Source organism: Salvelinus alpinus, chromosome 13 (assembly GCF_045679555.1).
Source record: "Salvelinus alpinus chromosome 13, SLU_Salpinus.1, whole genome shotgun sequence".
Taxonomy (NCBI): domain Eukaryota; kingdom Metazoa; phylum Chordata; class Actinopteri; order Salmoniformes; family Salmonidae; genus Salvelinus; species Salvelinus alpinus.
This window is the reverse complement of record NC_092098.1, coordinates 10,894,693-10,909,085: the sequence shown is the minus strand read 5'-3', so window position 1 is coordinate 10,909,085 and position 14,393 is coordinate 10,894,693. Positions and strand designations below refer to the sequence as shown.

Below are 14,393 nucleotides of genomic sequence, written 5' to 3'. Positions count from 1 at the left end.
AGCCTAGATAGAGTGCCTATAGAAAATCTACACCTCCTTGAACGTTTTTCACATTTTGCTGCCTTAAAAATTGTATCTAAAAAGGGATTCAATTTATTTTTGTCCCCTACATATACAGTGAGGGAAAAAAGTATTTGATCCCCTGCTGATTTTGTACGTTTGCCCATTGACAAAGAAATGATCAGTCTATAATTTTAATGGTAGGTTTATTTGAACAGTGAGAGACAGAATAACAACAACAAAATCCAGAAAAACGCTTGTCAAAAATGTTATAAATTGATTTGCATTTTAATGAGGGAAATAAGTATTTGACCCCCGCTCAATCAGAAAGATTTCTGGCTCCCAGGTGTCTTTTATACAGATGACGAGCTGAGATTAGGAGCACACTCTTAAAGGGAGTGCTCCTAATCTCAGTTTGTTACCTGTATAAAAGACACCTGTCCACAGAAGCAATCAATCAATCAGATTCCAAACTCTCCACCATGGCCAAGACCAAAGAGCTCTCCAAGGATGTCAGGGACAAGATTGTAGACCTACACAAGGCTGGAATGGGCTACAAGACCATCGCCAAGCAGCTTGGTGAGAAGGTGACAACAGTTGGTGCGATTATTCGCAAATGGAAGAAACACAAAAGAACTGTCAATCTCCCTCGGCCTGGGGCTCCATGCAAGATCTCACCTCGTGGAGTTGCAATGATCATGAGAACGGTGAGGAATCAGCCCAGAACTACACGGGAGGATCTTGTCAATGATCTCAAGGCAGCTGGGACCATAGTCACCAAGAAAACAATTGGTAACACACTACGCCGTGAAGGACTGAAATCCTGCAGCGCCCGCAAGGTCCCCCTGCTCAAGAAAGCACATATACATGCCCGTCTGAAGTTTGCCAATGAACATCTGAATGATTCAGAGGACAACTGGGTGAAAGTGTTGTGGTCAAATGAGACCAAAATGGAGCTCTTTGGCATCAACTCAACTCGCCATGTTTGGAGGAGGAGGAATGCTGCCTATGACCCCAAGAACACCATCTCCACCATCAAACATGGAGGTGGAAACATTATGCTTTGGGGGTGTTTTTCTGCAAAGGGGACAGGACAACTTCACAGCATCAAAGGGACGCTGGACGGGGCCATGTACCGTCAAATCTTGGGTGAGAACCTCCTTCCCTCAGCCAGGGCATTGAAAATGGGTCGTGGATGGGTATTCCAGCATGACAATGACCCAAAACACACGGCCAAGGCAACAAAAGGGGTGGCTCAAGAAGAAGCACATTAAGGTCCTGGAGTGGCCTAGCCAGTCTCCAGACCTTAATCCCATAGAAAATCTGTGGAGGGAGCTGAAGGTTCGAGTTGCCAAACGTCAGCCTCGAAACCTTAACGACATGGAGAAGATCTGCAAAGAGGAGTGGGACAAAATCCCTCCTGAGATGTGTGCAAACCTGGTGGCCAACTACAAGAAACGTCTGACCTCTGTGATTGCCAACAAGGGTTTTGCCACCAAGTACTAAGTCATGTTTTGCAGAGGGGTCAAATTCTTATTTCCCTCATTAAAATGCAAATGAATTTATAACATTTTTGACGTGCGTTTTTCTGGATTTTTTTGTCGTTATTCTGTCTCTCACTGTTCAAATAAATCTACCATTAAAATTATAGACTGATCATTTCTTTGTCAGTGGGCAAACGTACAAAATCAGCAGGGGATCAAATACTTTTTTCCCTCACTGTATACACAACCTACTCCACATTTTCAAAGTGAAATTAATGAATTCAAATGTCAAAATTTAAGAAAAGAAAAAAACTGAAATATCTTAATTGGATGTCTCCACCCTTCCACCCCACTTGGTGGAAGCACCTTTGGCAGCCACTCCAGCTGTGAATCATTTGGAATAAGATTCTACCGATTTTGCACAACTCTTAAGGCAACATATATCCATTGTTTTTGTCAAAATTGCTGGGAATCAACAATATTTATATGTTGTCTCTGAATTTCAAAGTATTCAGATCCCTTCTATTTTTCCACATTTTGTTACGTTACAGCCTGATACTAAAATGTATTAAATAAAACATTTTCCTCATCACTCTACACACTATACCCCATAATGACAAAGTGAAAACATGTTTTTAGAAATGTGTGCAAATGTATTAAAAATAAAAAAAACGGAATACCTTATTTACATAAGTATTCAGACCCTTTGCTATGAGACTTGAAATTGAGCTCAGGTGCATCCTGTTTCCATTGATCATCCTTGAGATGTTTCTACTAGATTGGAGTCCACCTGTGGTAAATTCAATTGATTGGACATGATTTGGAAAGGCACACAGCTGTCTATATAAGGTCCCACAGTTGACCGTGCATGTCAGAGCAAAAATGGAAGAAGTTTGGAACCATGAATACTCTTCCAATCCACTCCTTGGTAAAAGGCACATGACAGCCCGCTTGGAGCTTGCCAAAAGGTACCTAAAGGACTCCCAGACCATGAGAAACAAGATACATATTCGTCGCCAAACACACTGATTCCAGGTCATCTATAAGTCTTTGCTAGGTAAAGCTCCGCCTTATCTCAGCTCACTGGTCACGATAACAACACCCACCCGTAGCACGCGCTCCAGCGGGTATATTTCACTGGTCATCCCCAAAGCCAACTCCTCGTTTGGCCGCCTTTCCTTCCAGTTCCTTCCAATTGTAATTACTTCACCACTATGGCCTTACCTCCTTACTTCATTTGCACACACTGTATACAGATTTTTGTGTTATTGACTGTATGTGTGTTTATCCCATGTGTAAATCTGTGTTGTTGTTTTTGTCGCACTGCTTTGCTTTATCTTGGCCAGGTCGCAGTTGTAAATGAGAACTTGTTCTCAACTGGCCTACCTGGTTAAATAAAGGTGAAATAAAAAATGTAAAATCCCTTCAGTGATGCATGGGGGTGGCAGCATCATGCTGTGGGGATGTTTTTCAACGGAAGGGACTGGGAGTCTAGTCAGGATCGAGGGAAAGATGAACGGAGAAAAAGTACAGCAAGATCCTTGATGAAAACCTGCTCCAGAGTGCTCAGAACCTCAGACTGGGGCGAAGGTTCACCTTTCAACAGGACAACGACCCTAAGCACACAGCCAAGACGATGCAGGAGTGGCTTCGGGACAAGTCTCTAAATGTCCTTGAATGGCCCAGCCAGAGCCCGGACTTTAACCCGATCGAACATCTCTGGAGAGACCTGAAAATAGCTGTGCAAGACGCTCCCCATCCAACCTGACAGAGCTTGAGAGGATCTACAGAGAAGAATGGGAGAATCTCCCCAAATACAGGTGTGCCAAGCTTGTAGCAACATACCCAAAAATAATTGATGCTGTACTTCCCACCAAAGGTACTTCAACAAAGTACTGAATAAAGGGTCTGAATACTTATGTAAATGTGATATTTCATTTTTTATTTTTTTTCTTCGTCATTATGGGGTATTGTGTGTAGATTGATTAGGGGAATCAACAATTGAATCCCTTTTAGAATAAGGCTGTAATTTAACAAAATGTGGAAAAAGTCAAGGGGTCTGAATACTTTCCGAATGCACTTTATAGTCAGAGCCATATCCATGTAATGCTTAGGTTAGAGCTCATGTCAAGTGTTATTGAAGTGTTTATCCCATGTGTAAATCTGTGTTGTAGATTTACCTGCCTCATCTAAAGCCTATTTTTTGGGGGTGTTGCTATAGGCCACCAAGTGCTAACAGTCAGTATCTAAAAAATATGTGTGAAATCCATGATACTGTAATAGTGTAAACAGAGAGGTCTACTTTCTTGGGGACCTGAATATTGACTGGTTTTCATCAAGCTGTCCGCTCAAGAGGAAGCTTCTCACTCTAACCAGTGCCTGTAATCTGGTTCAGGTTATTAATCAACCTACCAGGGTGTTTACAAACACTACAGGAACAACATCATCCACATGTATCGATCACATTTTTACTAATACTGTAGAACTTTGTTCTAAAGCTGTATCCGTACCCATTGGATGCAGTGGTCACAATATAGTGGCTATATCCAGGAAAGCCAAAGTTCCAACAACTGGGCCTAAAATAGTGTATAAGAGATCATACAAAAGATTTTGCTGTGACTCTTATGGGGATGATGTTCAAAATATTTGTTGGTCTGATGTCATTAATAAGTAGCATCCAGACGCTGCACTTGATGAATTTATGAAATTGCTTCTTCCAATTATTGATAAACATGCACCTGTTAAGATAACTGACTGTTAGAACTGTTAAGGCTCCGTGGATTGATGAGGAATAGAAAACCTCCTTGAAAGAGATGGATCAAAAGGAGTGGAAAATAAGTCTGACCGGCTGACTAAACTCAACAAAAAGAAGAAGAAACTGTATTATGAAGCCAAGATCAATGATATAAAACTTTATAGTACTTTAAATGAAATTATGGGCAGAAAGACAAATTCAACTCCATTCCATTGAATCAGATGGCTTATTCATCACAAAACCATTTGATGTTGGCAATTATTTTAATTATTACTTCATTGGCAAAGTGGGCAAACTTAGGCCGGAAATGCCAACAACGAACAGAACCATCGTATTCATTCATTAAAAACAAATAATGAAAGAAAAGCATTGCAAGATTGAATTTTGTAAAGTTAGTGTGGGAGAGGTGGGGAAATTATTGTTATCGATCAATAATGACACACCTCCTGGCATTGACAGCTTAGATGGAAAGCTACTGAGGATGGTAGCTGTGTCTATAGCCCCTCCTATCTGTCATATCTTGAATCTGAGCCTAGAGGAAAGTCTTTGTCCTGAGACCTGGAGGGAAGCCAAAGTCATTCCGCTACCAGAGAGTGGTAAAGCAACCTTTACTGGTTCTAACAGCAGACCTATCAGCTTGCTGCCAACTCTTAGCAAGTGTAACCGATGTGAAATGGCTAGCTAGATAGCGGGGTGCGCGCTAATAGCGTTTCAATCGGTGACGTCACTTGAAGTAGTTGTTCCCCTTGCTCTGCAAGGGCTGCGGCTTTTGTGGAGCGATGGGTAACGATGCTTCGTGGGTGTCAGTTGTTGATGTGGGCAGAGGGTCCCTGGTTCGAGCCCAGGTAGGGGCGAGGAGAGGGACGGAAGCTATACTGTTACACAAACTGTTGGAAAAAATTGTGTTTGACCAAATACAATGATATTTCTCTGTAAACAAGTTGCCAACAGACTTTCAGCATGCTTATATGGAAGGGCACTCAACATCTACTACATGGAAACAAATGACTGATGATTAACAAAGCCTGTGTGTACACCACCGGTCAAAAGTTTTAGAACACCTACTCAGTCAAGGTTTTTTCTTTATTTGTACTATTTTCTACATTGTGGAATAATAGTTAAGACATCAAAACTATGAAATAACACATATGGAATCATGTAGTAACCAAAAAAGTGTTAAAAAATCTAAATATATTTTATATTTGAGATTCTTCAAATTCCACCCTTTGCCTTGATGACAGCTTTGCACACTCTTGGCATTCTCTCACCCAGCTCCATGAGGTAGTCACCTGGAATGCATTTCAATTAACAGTTGTGCCTTCTTAAAAGTACATTTGTGGAATTTCTTTCCTTCGCGATGCGTTTGAGCCAATCAGTAGTGTTGTGAGGTAGAGAATATAGCCCTATTTGGTCAAAGACAAAGTCCATATTATGGCAAGAACTGCTCAAATAAGCAAAGAGAAACGACAATCCATCATTACTTGAAGACATGTTCAGTCAATATGGAAAATTTCAAGAATTTTTAAAGTTTCTTCAAGTGCAATCACAAAAAACATCAAGCACTATGATGAAACTGTCTCTCATGAGGATCGCCACAGGAAAGGAAGACCCAGAGTTACCTCTGCTGCAGAGGATACGTTCATTAGAGTTACCAGCCTCAGAAATTGCTGCACGAATAAATGCTTTACAGTGTTCAGAGGAGACTGGGTGAATCAGGCCTTCATGGTTGAATTGCTGCAAAGAAACCACTATTAAAGGACATCAATAATAAGGAGAGACTTGCTTGGGCCAAGAAACACAAGCAATGGACATTAGACCGGTAGATCTCCAAATTTGAGATTTTTGGTTCCAACCGCCGTGTCTTTGTGAGACGCAGTGTGGGTGAAAGGATGATCCCTGCATGTGTATTTCCCACCGTAAAGCATGGAGGAGGAGGTGTTATGGTGTGGGGGTGCTTTGATGGTAAATTCAAGGCACACTTAACCAGCATGGCTACCGCAGTATTCAGCAGCGATACGCCATCCCACACACCTCCAGGCTGATTAAGGGCTATTTTACCAAGAAGGAGAGTGATGGAGTGTTGCATCAAATGACCTGGCCTCTACAATCCCCCGCCTCAACCAAATTGAGATGGCTTGGGATGAGTCGGACCGCAGAGTGAAGGAAAAGCAGCCAACAACTGCTCAGCATATGTGGGAACTCCTTCAAGACTGTTGGAAAAGCATTCCAGGTGAATCTGGTTGAGAGAATGCCAAGAGTGTGCAAAGCTGTCATCAGGACGAAGGGTGGCTATTTGAAGAATCTCAAATCTCAAATATATTTTTATTTGTTTAACACTTTTTTGTTTACTACATGATTCTATATGTGTTATTTCATAGTGTTGATGTCTTCACTATTATTCTACAATGTAGAAAGTAAAAATAAAGAAAAACCCTTGAATGAGGTGTTCTAAAACGTTTGACCGGTAAGTGTATGCTGATGATTCAACAAATGAAGTCCCTGAAACCCTTAACAAGGAGTTGCAGTCAGTTTTGGAATGGGTGGCCAGTAATAAACTGGTCCTGAACATCTCTAAAACTAAGAGCATTGTATTTGGTACAAATCATTGCCTAAGCTCTAGACCTCAGCTGAATCTGGTAATTAATGATGTGGCTGTTGAACAAGTTGAGGCGACTATATTACTTGGATTTACCTTAGATTGTAAACGGTCATGGTCAAACATATATATATTCAATGGCTGTAAAGATGGGAAGAGGCATGTCCATAATAAACAGATGCTCTGCTTTTTTGACACCACACTTCAAAAAGCAAGTCCTGCAGGCTCTAGTTTGTCCAGCCATGTGGTCAAGTGCTGCGAAGAAAGACGTAGTTAAGCTGCAGCTGGCCCAGAACAGAGCCGTGCATCTTTCTATTCATTGTAATCAGCGGGCTGATATCAATACTAGGCATGCCAGTCTCTCTTGGTTAAGAGTTCAGGGGAGACTGACTGCATCACTTCTTCTTTTCATAAGAAACAATGTGTTGAACATTCCAAGGTTTTTGCATAATCAATTTACACACAGCTCTGACACACTTACCGAACCAGACAGGCCACCAGGGGTCTTTTCACTGTCCCCAAACCCAGAACAAATTCAAGAAAGCGTACAGTGTTATATAGAGTTGTTATTGCGTGGAACTCCCTTCCATCTCATATTGCTCAAATGAACAGCAAACCTGGTTTTAAAATAGCAGATAAAGCAACACGTCACGGCACAACGCCTCTCCCCTATTTGACCTCAATATTTTTTAGTGTCTACTGATATTTAGGCTATGTGTGCCGTTTTTAAATTCATGTAGTTCTGTCCTTGAGCTGTTCTTGGTTATTCATGTTCTGTATTATGTCATGTTTCATGTTTTGTGTGGACCCCAGGAAGAGTAGATGCTGCTTTCGCAACAGCTAACGGGGATCCTAATAAAATACCAATACCAAGCAAATTTAAGTCAGGACTGAGACTAAACCCATCAGGAACACTCAACACCTCTTGGAAAGCCATTCGAGTGTGTCTTTGTCATTAAAATGTATTTAATTGTCTCGCTGAAACTCTTTCCCAGGGTTTACAGAAGACTGAGGCGGGGTTTCCTATAATTTCTTACATTTTTTAGGGTGCACATTTAGTTTTTTCCCCGAGCACTACACAGCCGATTCATATAACCAACTCATCATCAAACTTTGTTTATTTGAATCAGCCAGGACTGAGTTTGGGAAACCCTGGTCTAGAGTGTATAGTTTGTTTGGTCTATCCACTGCTTGGATATTAAGTAATGTATAAGAGATGTGGGTTATGAGTGGTTTAGCAGCTTGGTTTTGAGGTTGGGAACCTGGAATTGAGGTAAGGGAGAGGTTGTATAACACCCACACTCCAATAGGCTCTCAAAGCATCTGTCTGCCATGAGATATGAGCCTTCCTGGTTATTTTTATTCCTGCCCTCCTCTCTCTATCTTCTCTCGCTCCTCTCTCTCTCTGACAGCAATGAATTAAGAGCCTAACGAGCTGCATTAATGAGTCTGTTCGGGGGGAGGGAGAAAGGGGGGGGGGGGGCACTGCAGAGAGAAGTTTTCTGTCGGGTCAGATGTGCTGTCTTTCGGTACAAATGAAGAGAGAAAGACGAAGGAAAGGAGAGAGAGCCGAGTGAGTGTAGGACTGTAGCCCTGTAGGAACACAAACCTGGGTTTCTGGCTGACGTCCAAGTGGTCCAGGTGAAGATGACATCATGCCTCAGGCGTCCTCTGCACTGTCAGTAAGTGTGCGTCTCAGCTGAATGACTCATCGCCATACAGATAGATTACCATGCACAAAAGCGAGATGGAAGGGAAACTTCTACTCCAGACGGGAAATGACACAGCTAATGACCATATCTCTTGATCTGCTCTCAAGTACCTCTGTTCATGATTGTATATTCTCTACGTCATAACATATTTTTGTTTGTCTAACCCCATAGTTACAGCATAGGTAAGCAAAAATCTAATCAAATCAAACTTTGTTTGTCACATGTGCCAAATACAACAGGTGTGGACCTTACCATGAAATGCTTACTTACAAGCCCTTAACCAACAATGTAAATAGTCTGGTGGCCATTTGATTAATTCTTCAGTAGTCTTATGGCTTGGGGGTAGAAGGTGTTAAGGAGCCTTTTGGTCCTAGACTTGACGCTCCGGTACCGCTTGCCGTGCGGTAGCAGAGAAAACAGTCTATGACTTGGGTGTCTGGAGTCTCTGACAATTTTATGGGCCTTCCTCTGACACCGCCTATTATATAAGTCCTATAGACAGTTTATGCTAATAATCATTTTCCCATAGAAGGGGCTCCCGAGTGGCGCAGTGGTCTAAGGCACTGCATCTCAGTGCTAGAGGCGTCACTACAGACCCTGGTTTGATTCCAGGCTGTATCACAACCGGCCGTGATTGGGAGTCCCATAGGGCGGCACACAATTGGCCCAGCGTCGTCCAGGTTAGGGTTTGGCCGGGGTAGGCCGTCATTGTAAATAAGAATTTGTGCTTAACTGACTTGCCTAGTTAAATAAAGGTTAAATAAATAAAAATAACAGCAAGTGCTCCCATAGGAATAGTTCTGGTAAGTACAGAGCAATGTCCATGAAACACCTAACAGTTCAATGTACAACAGACATGTAGCTGTCAAGAGTTAATTTAAGAGCCAATTCATGCAGTGATGCTTCAGATTACGTAATAGACGTAGTGGAAATTATTTGTATTCCCCTGTTGTTTTCGCTACGATTTTCTGTGCCATATAGCTAGGGCTTTTAGACCATCGGAATGGAAATCCAGGTTACCATGGAGACAAGCTTTCTACCATGGAGCTTCAGAGAACCCAGTGGCTGATGCTATACTGTAACCATGGTAGCGGTGGTCAGGACAGGAGTGAGGGATGGAGTGGGAGAGATGGTTGGCATCCTGGCTGGCTAAGAGCTGTGGGATGCCATGGTGAGAAATTGAGAGAAGGAGAGAGTGAGAGAATGACCTTTGTCCGTATGTTAACCTTATTATTGCGTAAGCACTTTCAGTGTAAAGGAATGGATTAGAGGGGCCAAACCTCCAGAGGATAGTTTGGGACAATTTGGCCAATAATGAATACAAACTGTCTGTACAGAGAGAACATGTGACGTTTCAATAGATGCGGTATGTGATGCATAAGGAGAATGGAGAAAGAGGAATGGTTGGATAGATTCACAACTTAAGGGATGGAGAGGGAATATATCTGGGACTCATTGGAACAGTGTGATTGTCTGTGCGTGTGTGGGGGGTGTGTGTGTGTGTGTGTGTGTGTGTGTGTGTGTGTGTGTGTGTGTGTGTGTGTGTGTGTGTGTGTGTGTGTGTGTGTGTGTGTGTGTGTGTGTGTGTGTGTGTGTGTGTGTGTGTGTGTGTGTGTGTGTGTGTGTGTGTGAGAGAGTGCGTGTGTCTCTGCGGGCTGTCAGCTGTGTGAAGGTCGGCAGGCTAATTTCATGCTGCTGCTGTTGTTTGCTGCTCTGTAAGCACTTTGGATGCCCAGTGTCTTCCTCATTTTAATCAGGGAGGTACAAAATTAAGAGCGGAAAAGGATAGAAGTTTAAAGAGAGAGAGGGAGAGAGAGAGAGAGAGAGACTGCTGTGCATTCTCTAAGAAGGAGTACAGAATGCAGAATAGTGCATCCACTATTTTTACAGTACACTCTTAGATAAAAGGGTTCCAAAAGGGTTCTTCGTCTGCCCCCACTGGAGAACCCTTTTTGGTTCCATGTAAAACCCTTTTTGGTTCCATGTATGTAGAACCCTCTGTAGAAAGAGTTCTACTTGGAACCCGAAACGGAACCAAAAAGGGATCTTCAAAGGGTTCTCCTATGGGGACAGCCAAAGAACCCTTTTAGGTTCTAAACTCAGCAAAAAAAGAAACGTCCCTTTTTCAGGACCCTGTCTTTCAAAGATAATTCGTAAAAATCCAAATAACTTCACAGATCTTCATTGTAAAGGGTTTAAACCCTGTTTCCCATGCTTGTTCAATGAACCATGAACAATTAATGAACATGCACATGTGGAACGGTTGTCAAGACACTAACAGCTTACAGATGGTAGGCAATTAAGGTCACAGTTATGGAAACTTAGGACACTAAAGAGGTCTTTCTACTGACTCTGAAAAACACCAAAAGAAAGATGCCCAGGGTACCTGCTCATCTGCGTGAACGTGCCTTAGGCATTGCAATGTCCGTACCGTGAGACGCCTAAGACGGCGCTACAGGGAGACAGGACGGACAGCTGATCGTCCTCGCAGTGGCAGACCACGTGTAACAACACCTGCACAGGATTGGTACATCCGAACATCACACCTGCGGGACAGGTACAGGATGGCAGCAACAACTGCCCGAGTTACACCAGGAACACACAATCCCTCCATCAGTGCTCAGACTGTCCGCAATAGGCTGAGAGAGGCTGGACTGAGAGCAACGTCACCTATGGGCACAAACCCACCGTCGCTGGACCAGACAGTACTGGCAAAAAGTGCTCTTCACTGACAAGTCAAGGTTTTGTCTCACCAGGGGTGATAGTTGGATTCACGTTTTGGATTCGTCGAAGGAGTGAGCGTTACACCGAGGCCTGTACTCTGGAGTGGGATCGACTCTGTGCGTTACAGGGAAGACGTCCTCCTCCCTCATGTGGTGCCCTTCCTGCAGGCTCATCCTGACATGACCCTCCAGCATGACAATGACACGAGCCATACTGCTCGTTCCTGCAAGACAGGAATGTCAGTGTTCTGCCATGGCCAGCGAATAACCCGGATCTCAATCCCATTGAGCACGTCTGGGACCTGTTGGATCGGAGGGTGAGGGCTAGGGCCATTCCCCCCAGAAATGTCTGGGAACTTGCAGGTGCCTTGGTGGAAGAGTGGGGTAACATCTCACAGCAAGAACTGGCAAATCTGGTGCAGCCCATGAGGAGGGGATGCACTGCAGTATGTAATGCAGCTGGTGGCCACACCAGATAGTGACTGTTACTTTTGATTTTGACCCCCCCTTTGTTTAGGGACACATTATTCCATTTCAGTTCGTCACATGTCTGTGGAACTTGTTCAGTTTATGTCTCAGTGGTTGAATGTTGTTATGTTCAAACATAACACCTTTAGCACCTTTTTTTCCAAGGTTGTAGATGAGATGCAACGAAAAACACTTTGGAGAGAGAAGCAACGAGAGGAGAGGGGCTGAAAGGGATGAGAGGAGTTAAACAGAGAGAAAGAGACAGAGGTAGATAGAGAGATGGAAGTCAAATACAGTGTACAGAGTGTATTCTTTGTACAGGATGACAGGTGACACCCTGTCGGGGAGCAGGTAAGCCTTCACCACCCTAATGCCAATAGGCCTGGCATGTATTAGAAGCAGCTCCCTGATTAATGGCATCTAGTCTGCTTAGAGATAGATGTCTTGTTCATGCTCTCAGCTTTCACAGGTTGGGCTCTGCTTTGCTCGCTACTCATCAGTGATGCAACATACGCCCGGAGGCTTTGTAAACACTGAGTGAGAGGAACCACACTGATAGCCTTGAAAGCTAACAGCTCTGATAGATGTTGCCACGATGTTGCCTTTCGTGATGGTGTTATGAAACGACTTCTTCCTTCTCCCTGAACCTGAATGTATTTACAGAATCATTTCACAGAGCGTTGTCATTGTGACACCAACCTAGGGCTTTGTTAGATAACGTTGACTCACAGGAAAGAGCTGCAAAGTCAAGGCCTTGTGGCTGGTGCCTTGTGGCTGGTGCCTTGTGGCTGGGGTGTAGAGCAGTCAGTCAGTGTGCCAGGCAGGCAGGCAGGACATGTCACAGTGACTATGTGTGGTGTTGTCATCGTCATTAGGCTCTAAAATGGCCGTGCTGTGACTGCAGGGTCTGCCTGCCTGCAGAGGGAGAGGCTCCACAGCCTGAGCAGGGCAGACTGACTCCATGCCTGCTTATCCTGAGATTCACTCAAACAGTATCTCGCTGTACAGAAGTAAAGACTGGGACAGGAAATGTTGTTTCTGCCATAAGGCCCTAACCCTGAAGATTTGGAGTGTGTGAGCGCGGGTGAACGTGTGGGCTAATACATTTTCTCTCCTTCTCTCTCTCCCTTTCCTCCCCTCTCTTACCTCTTCCAGGGAAATTCTCCTCCAGTGGTGGTGAACACTGACACGCTTGACGGCTCCCCCTACGTAAGAGTAATACTCCAACTATACTGCATTATTCACTGCAGAATACTCGATTATTGATGATCATCCTACACAATACTCATCCCATATTGCTGCGTGGTTTTCGTCCTAGTTTTTACTCGTCATTCATTGGAAGTGTGAAAAACACTGTCTTCCTCTCTCAGGTCAACGGGACAGAGGGGGAAATTGAGTATGAAGAGATTACACTGGAAAGAGTGAGTGTTTTACAGCAAATAATTATAACATAGGGTCAAAGCCTTATTATTATCCTACAACTGATCAGGGATAGCCAAATAACATTCAAATGTATGTAATCTAGTACAGTTTGGTCTGTAATAGTCATCATGTTTGACACTGTGTAATGCTGTGTGTAATGCTGTGTGTGATGCTGTGTGTGATGCTGTGTATGATGTTGTGTGTAATGCTGTGTGTGATGCTGTGTGTGATGCTGTGTGGGATGTCATGTGTGATGTCGTGTGTGATGTTGTGTGTAATGCTGTGCCTAATATTGTATGTAATGCTGTGTGTAATATTGTGTGTAATATTGTGTGTAATGCTGTGTCTAATGTTGTGTGTAATGCTGTGTGTAATATTGTGTGTAATGCTGTGTGTAATGCTGTGTGTAATATTGTGTGTAATGTTGTGTGTAATGCTGTGTGTAATATTGTGTGTAATGCTGTGTGTAATATTGTGTGTAATGCTGTGTGTAATATTGTGTGTAATGCTGTGTGTAATATTGTGTGTAATGCTGTGTGTAATATTGTGTGTAATATTGTGTGTAATGCTGTGTGTAATATTGTGGGAAATGCTGTGTGTAATGCTGTGTGTAATGTTGTGTGTGATGCTATGTGTGATGTTGTGTGTGATGTTGTGTGTGATGCTGTGTGTGTTTAGGGTAACTCAGGCCTGGGCTTCAGTATAGCTGGGGGGACAGATAACCCCCATGTTGGTGATGACCCCAGCATCTTCATCACCAAGATCATCCCTGGAGGAGCTGCGGCCCAGGACGGACGGCTGAGGTACGCCCCTAACTAACTACCTACAGCTAACATCATCTCCTCTTCACCACCCTCAAGTTGTCAATCCCAACCCTTGACTCTGTATACACACGCACATATACAGTTGAAGTCAGAAGTTTACATACACCTTAGCAAAATACATTTAAACTCCGTTTTTCACAATTCCTGACATTTGATCCTAGTAACAATTCCCTGTCTTGGGTCAGTTAGGATCACCACTTTATTTTAAGAATGTGAAATGTCAGAATAATAGTAGGGAGAATGATTTATTTCAGCTTTTATGTCTTTCATCACATTCCCAGTGGGTCAGAAGTTTACATACACTCAATTAGTATTTGGTAGCATTGCCTTTAAATTGTTTAATTTGGGTCAAACGTTTCAGGTAGCCTTCCACAAGCTTCCCACAATAAGTTGGATGAATTTTGGCCCA

The 14,393-nt window shown here is 43.2% G+C and overlaps 1 protein-coding gene across 9 annotated transcripts in view; it reads left to right on the top strand.

The window, feature by feature from the left end:
- The window catches only part of LOC139537045 (disks large homolog 4-like), a 109,510-nt gene that overhangs the window by 68,815 nt on the left and 26,302 nt on the right, over positions 1-14,393 (top strand). For all 9 annotated transcript variants that reach the window (XM_071337878.1, XM_071337876.1, XM_071337875.1 and 6 more), the window contains 3 exons: positions 12,894-12,947; positions 13,109-13,159; positions 13,839-13,963. In XM_071337878.1, coding sequence (XP_071193979.1) covers positions 12,894-12,947; positions 13,109-13,159; positions 13,839-13,963 — 230 coding nt within the window. The remainder of the gene's footprint in view (positions 1-12,893; positions 12,948-13,108; positions 13,160-13,838; positions 13,964-14,393) is intronic.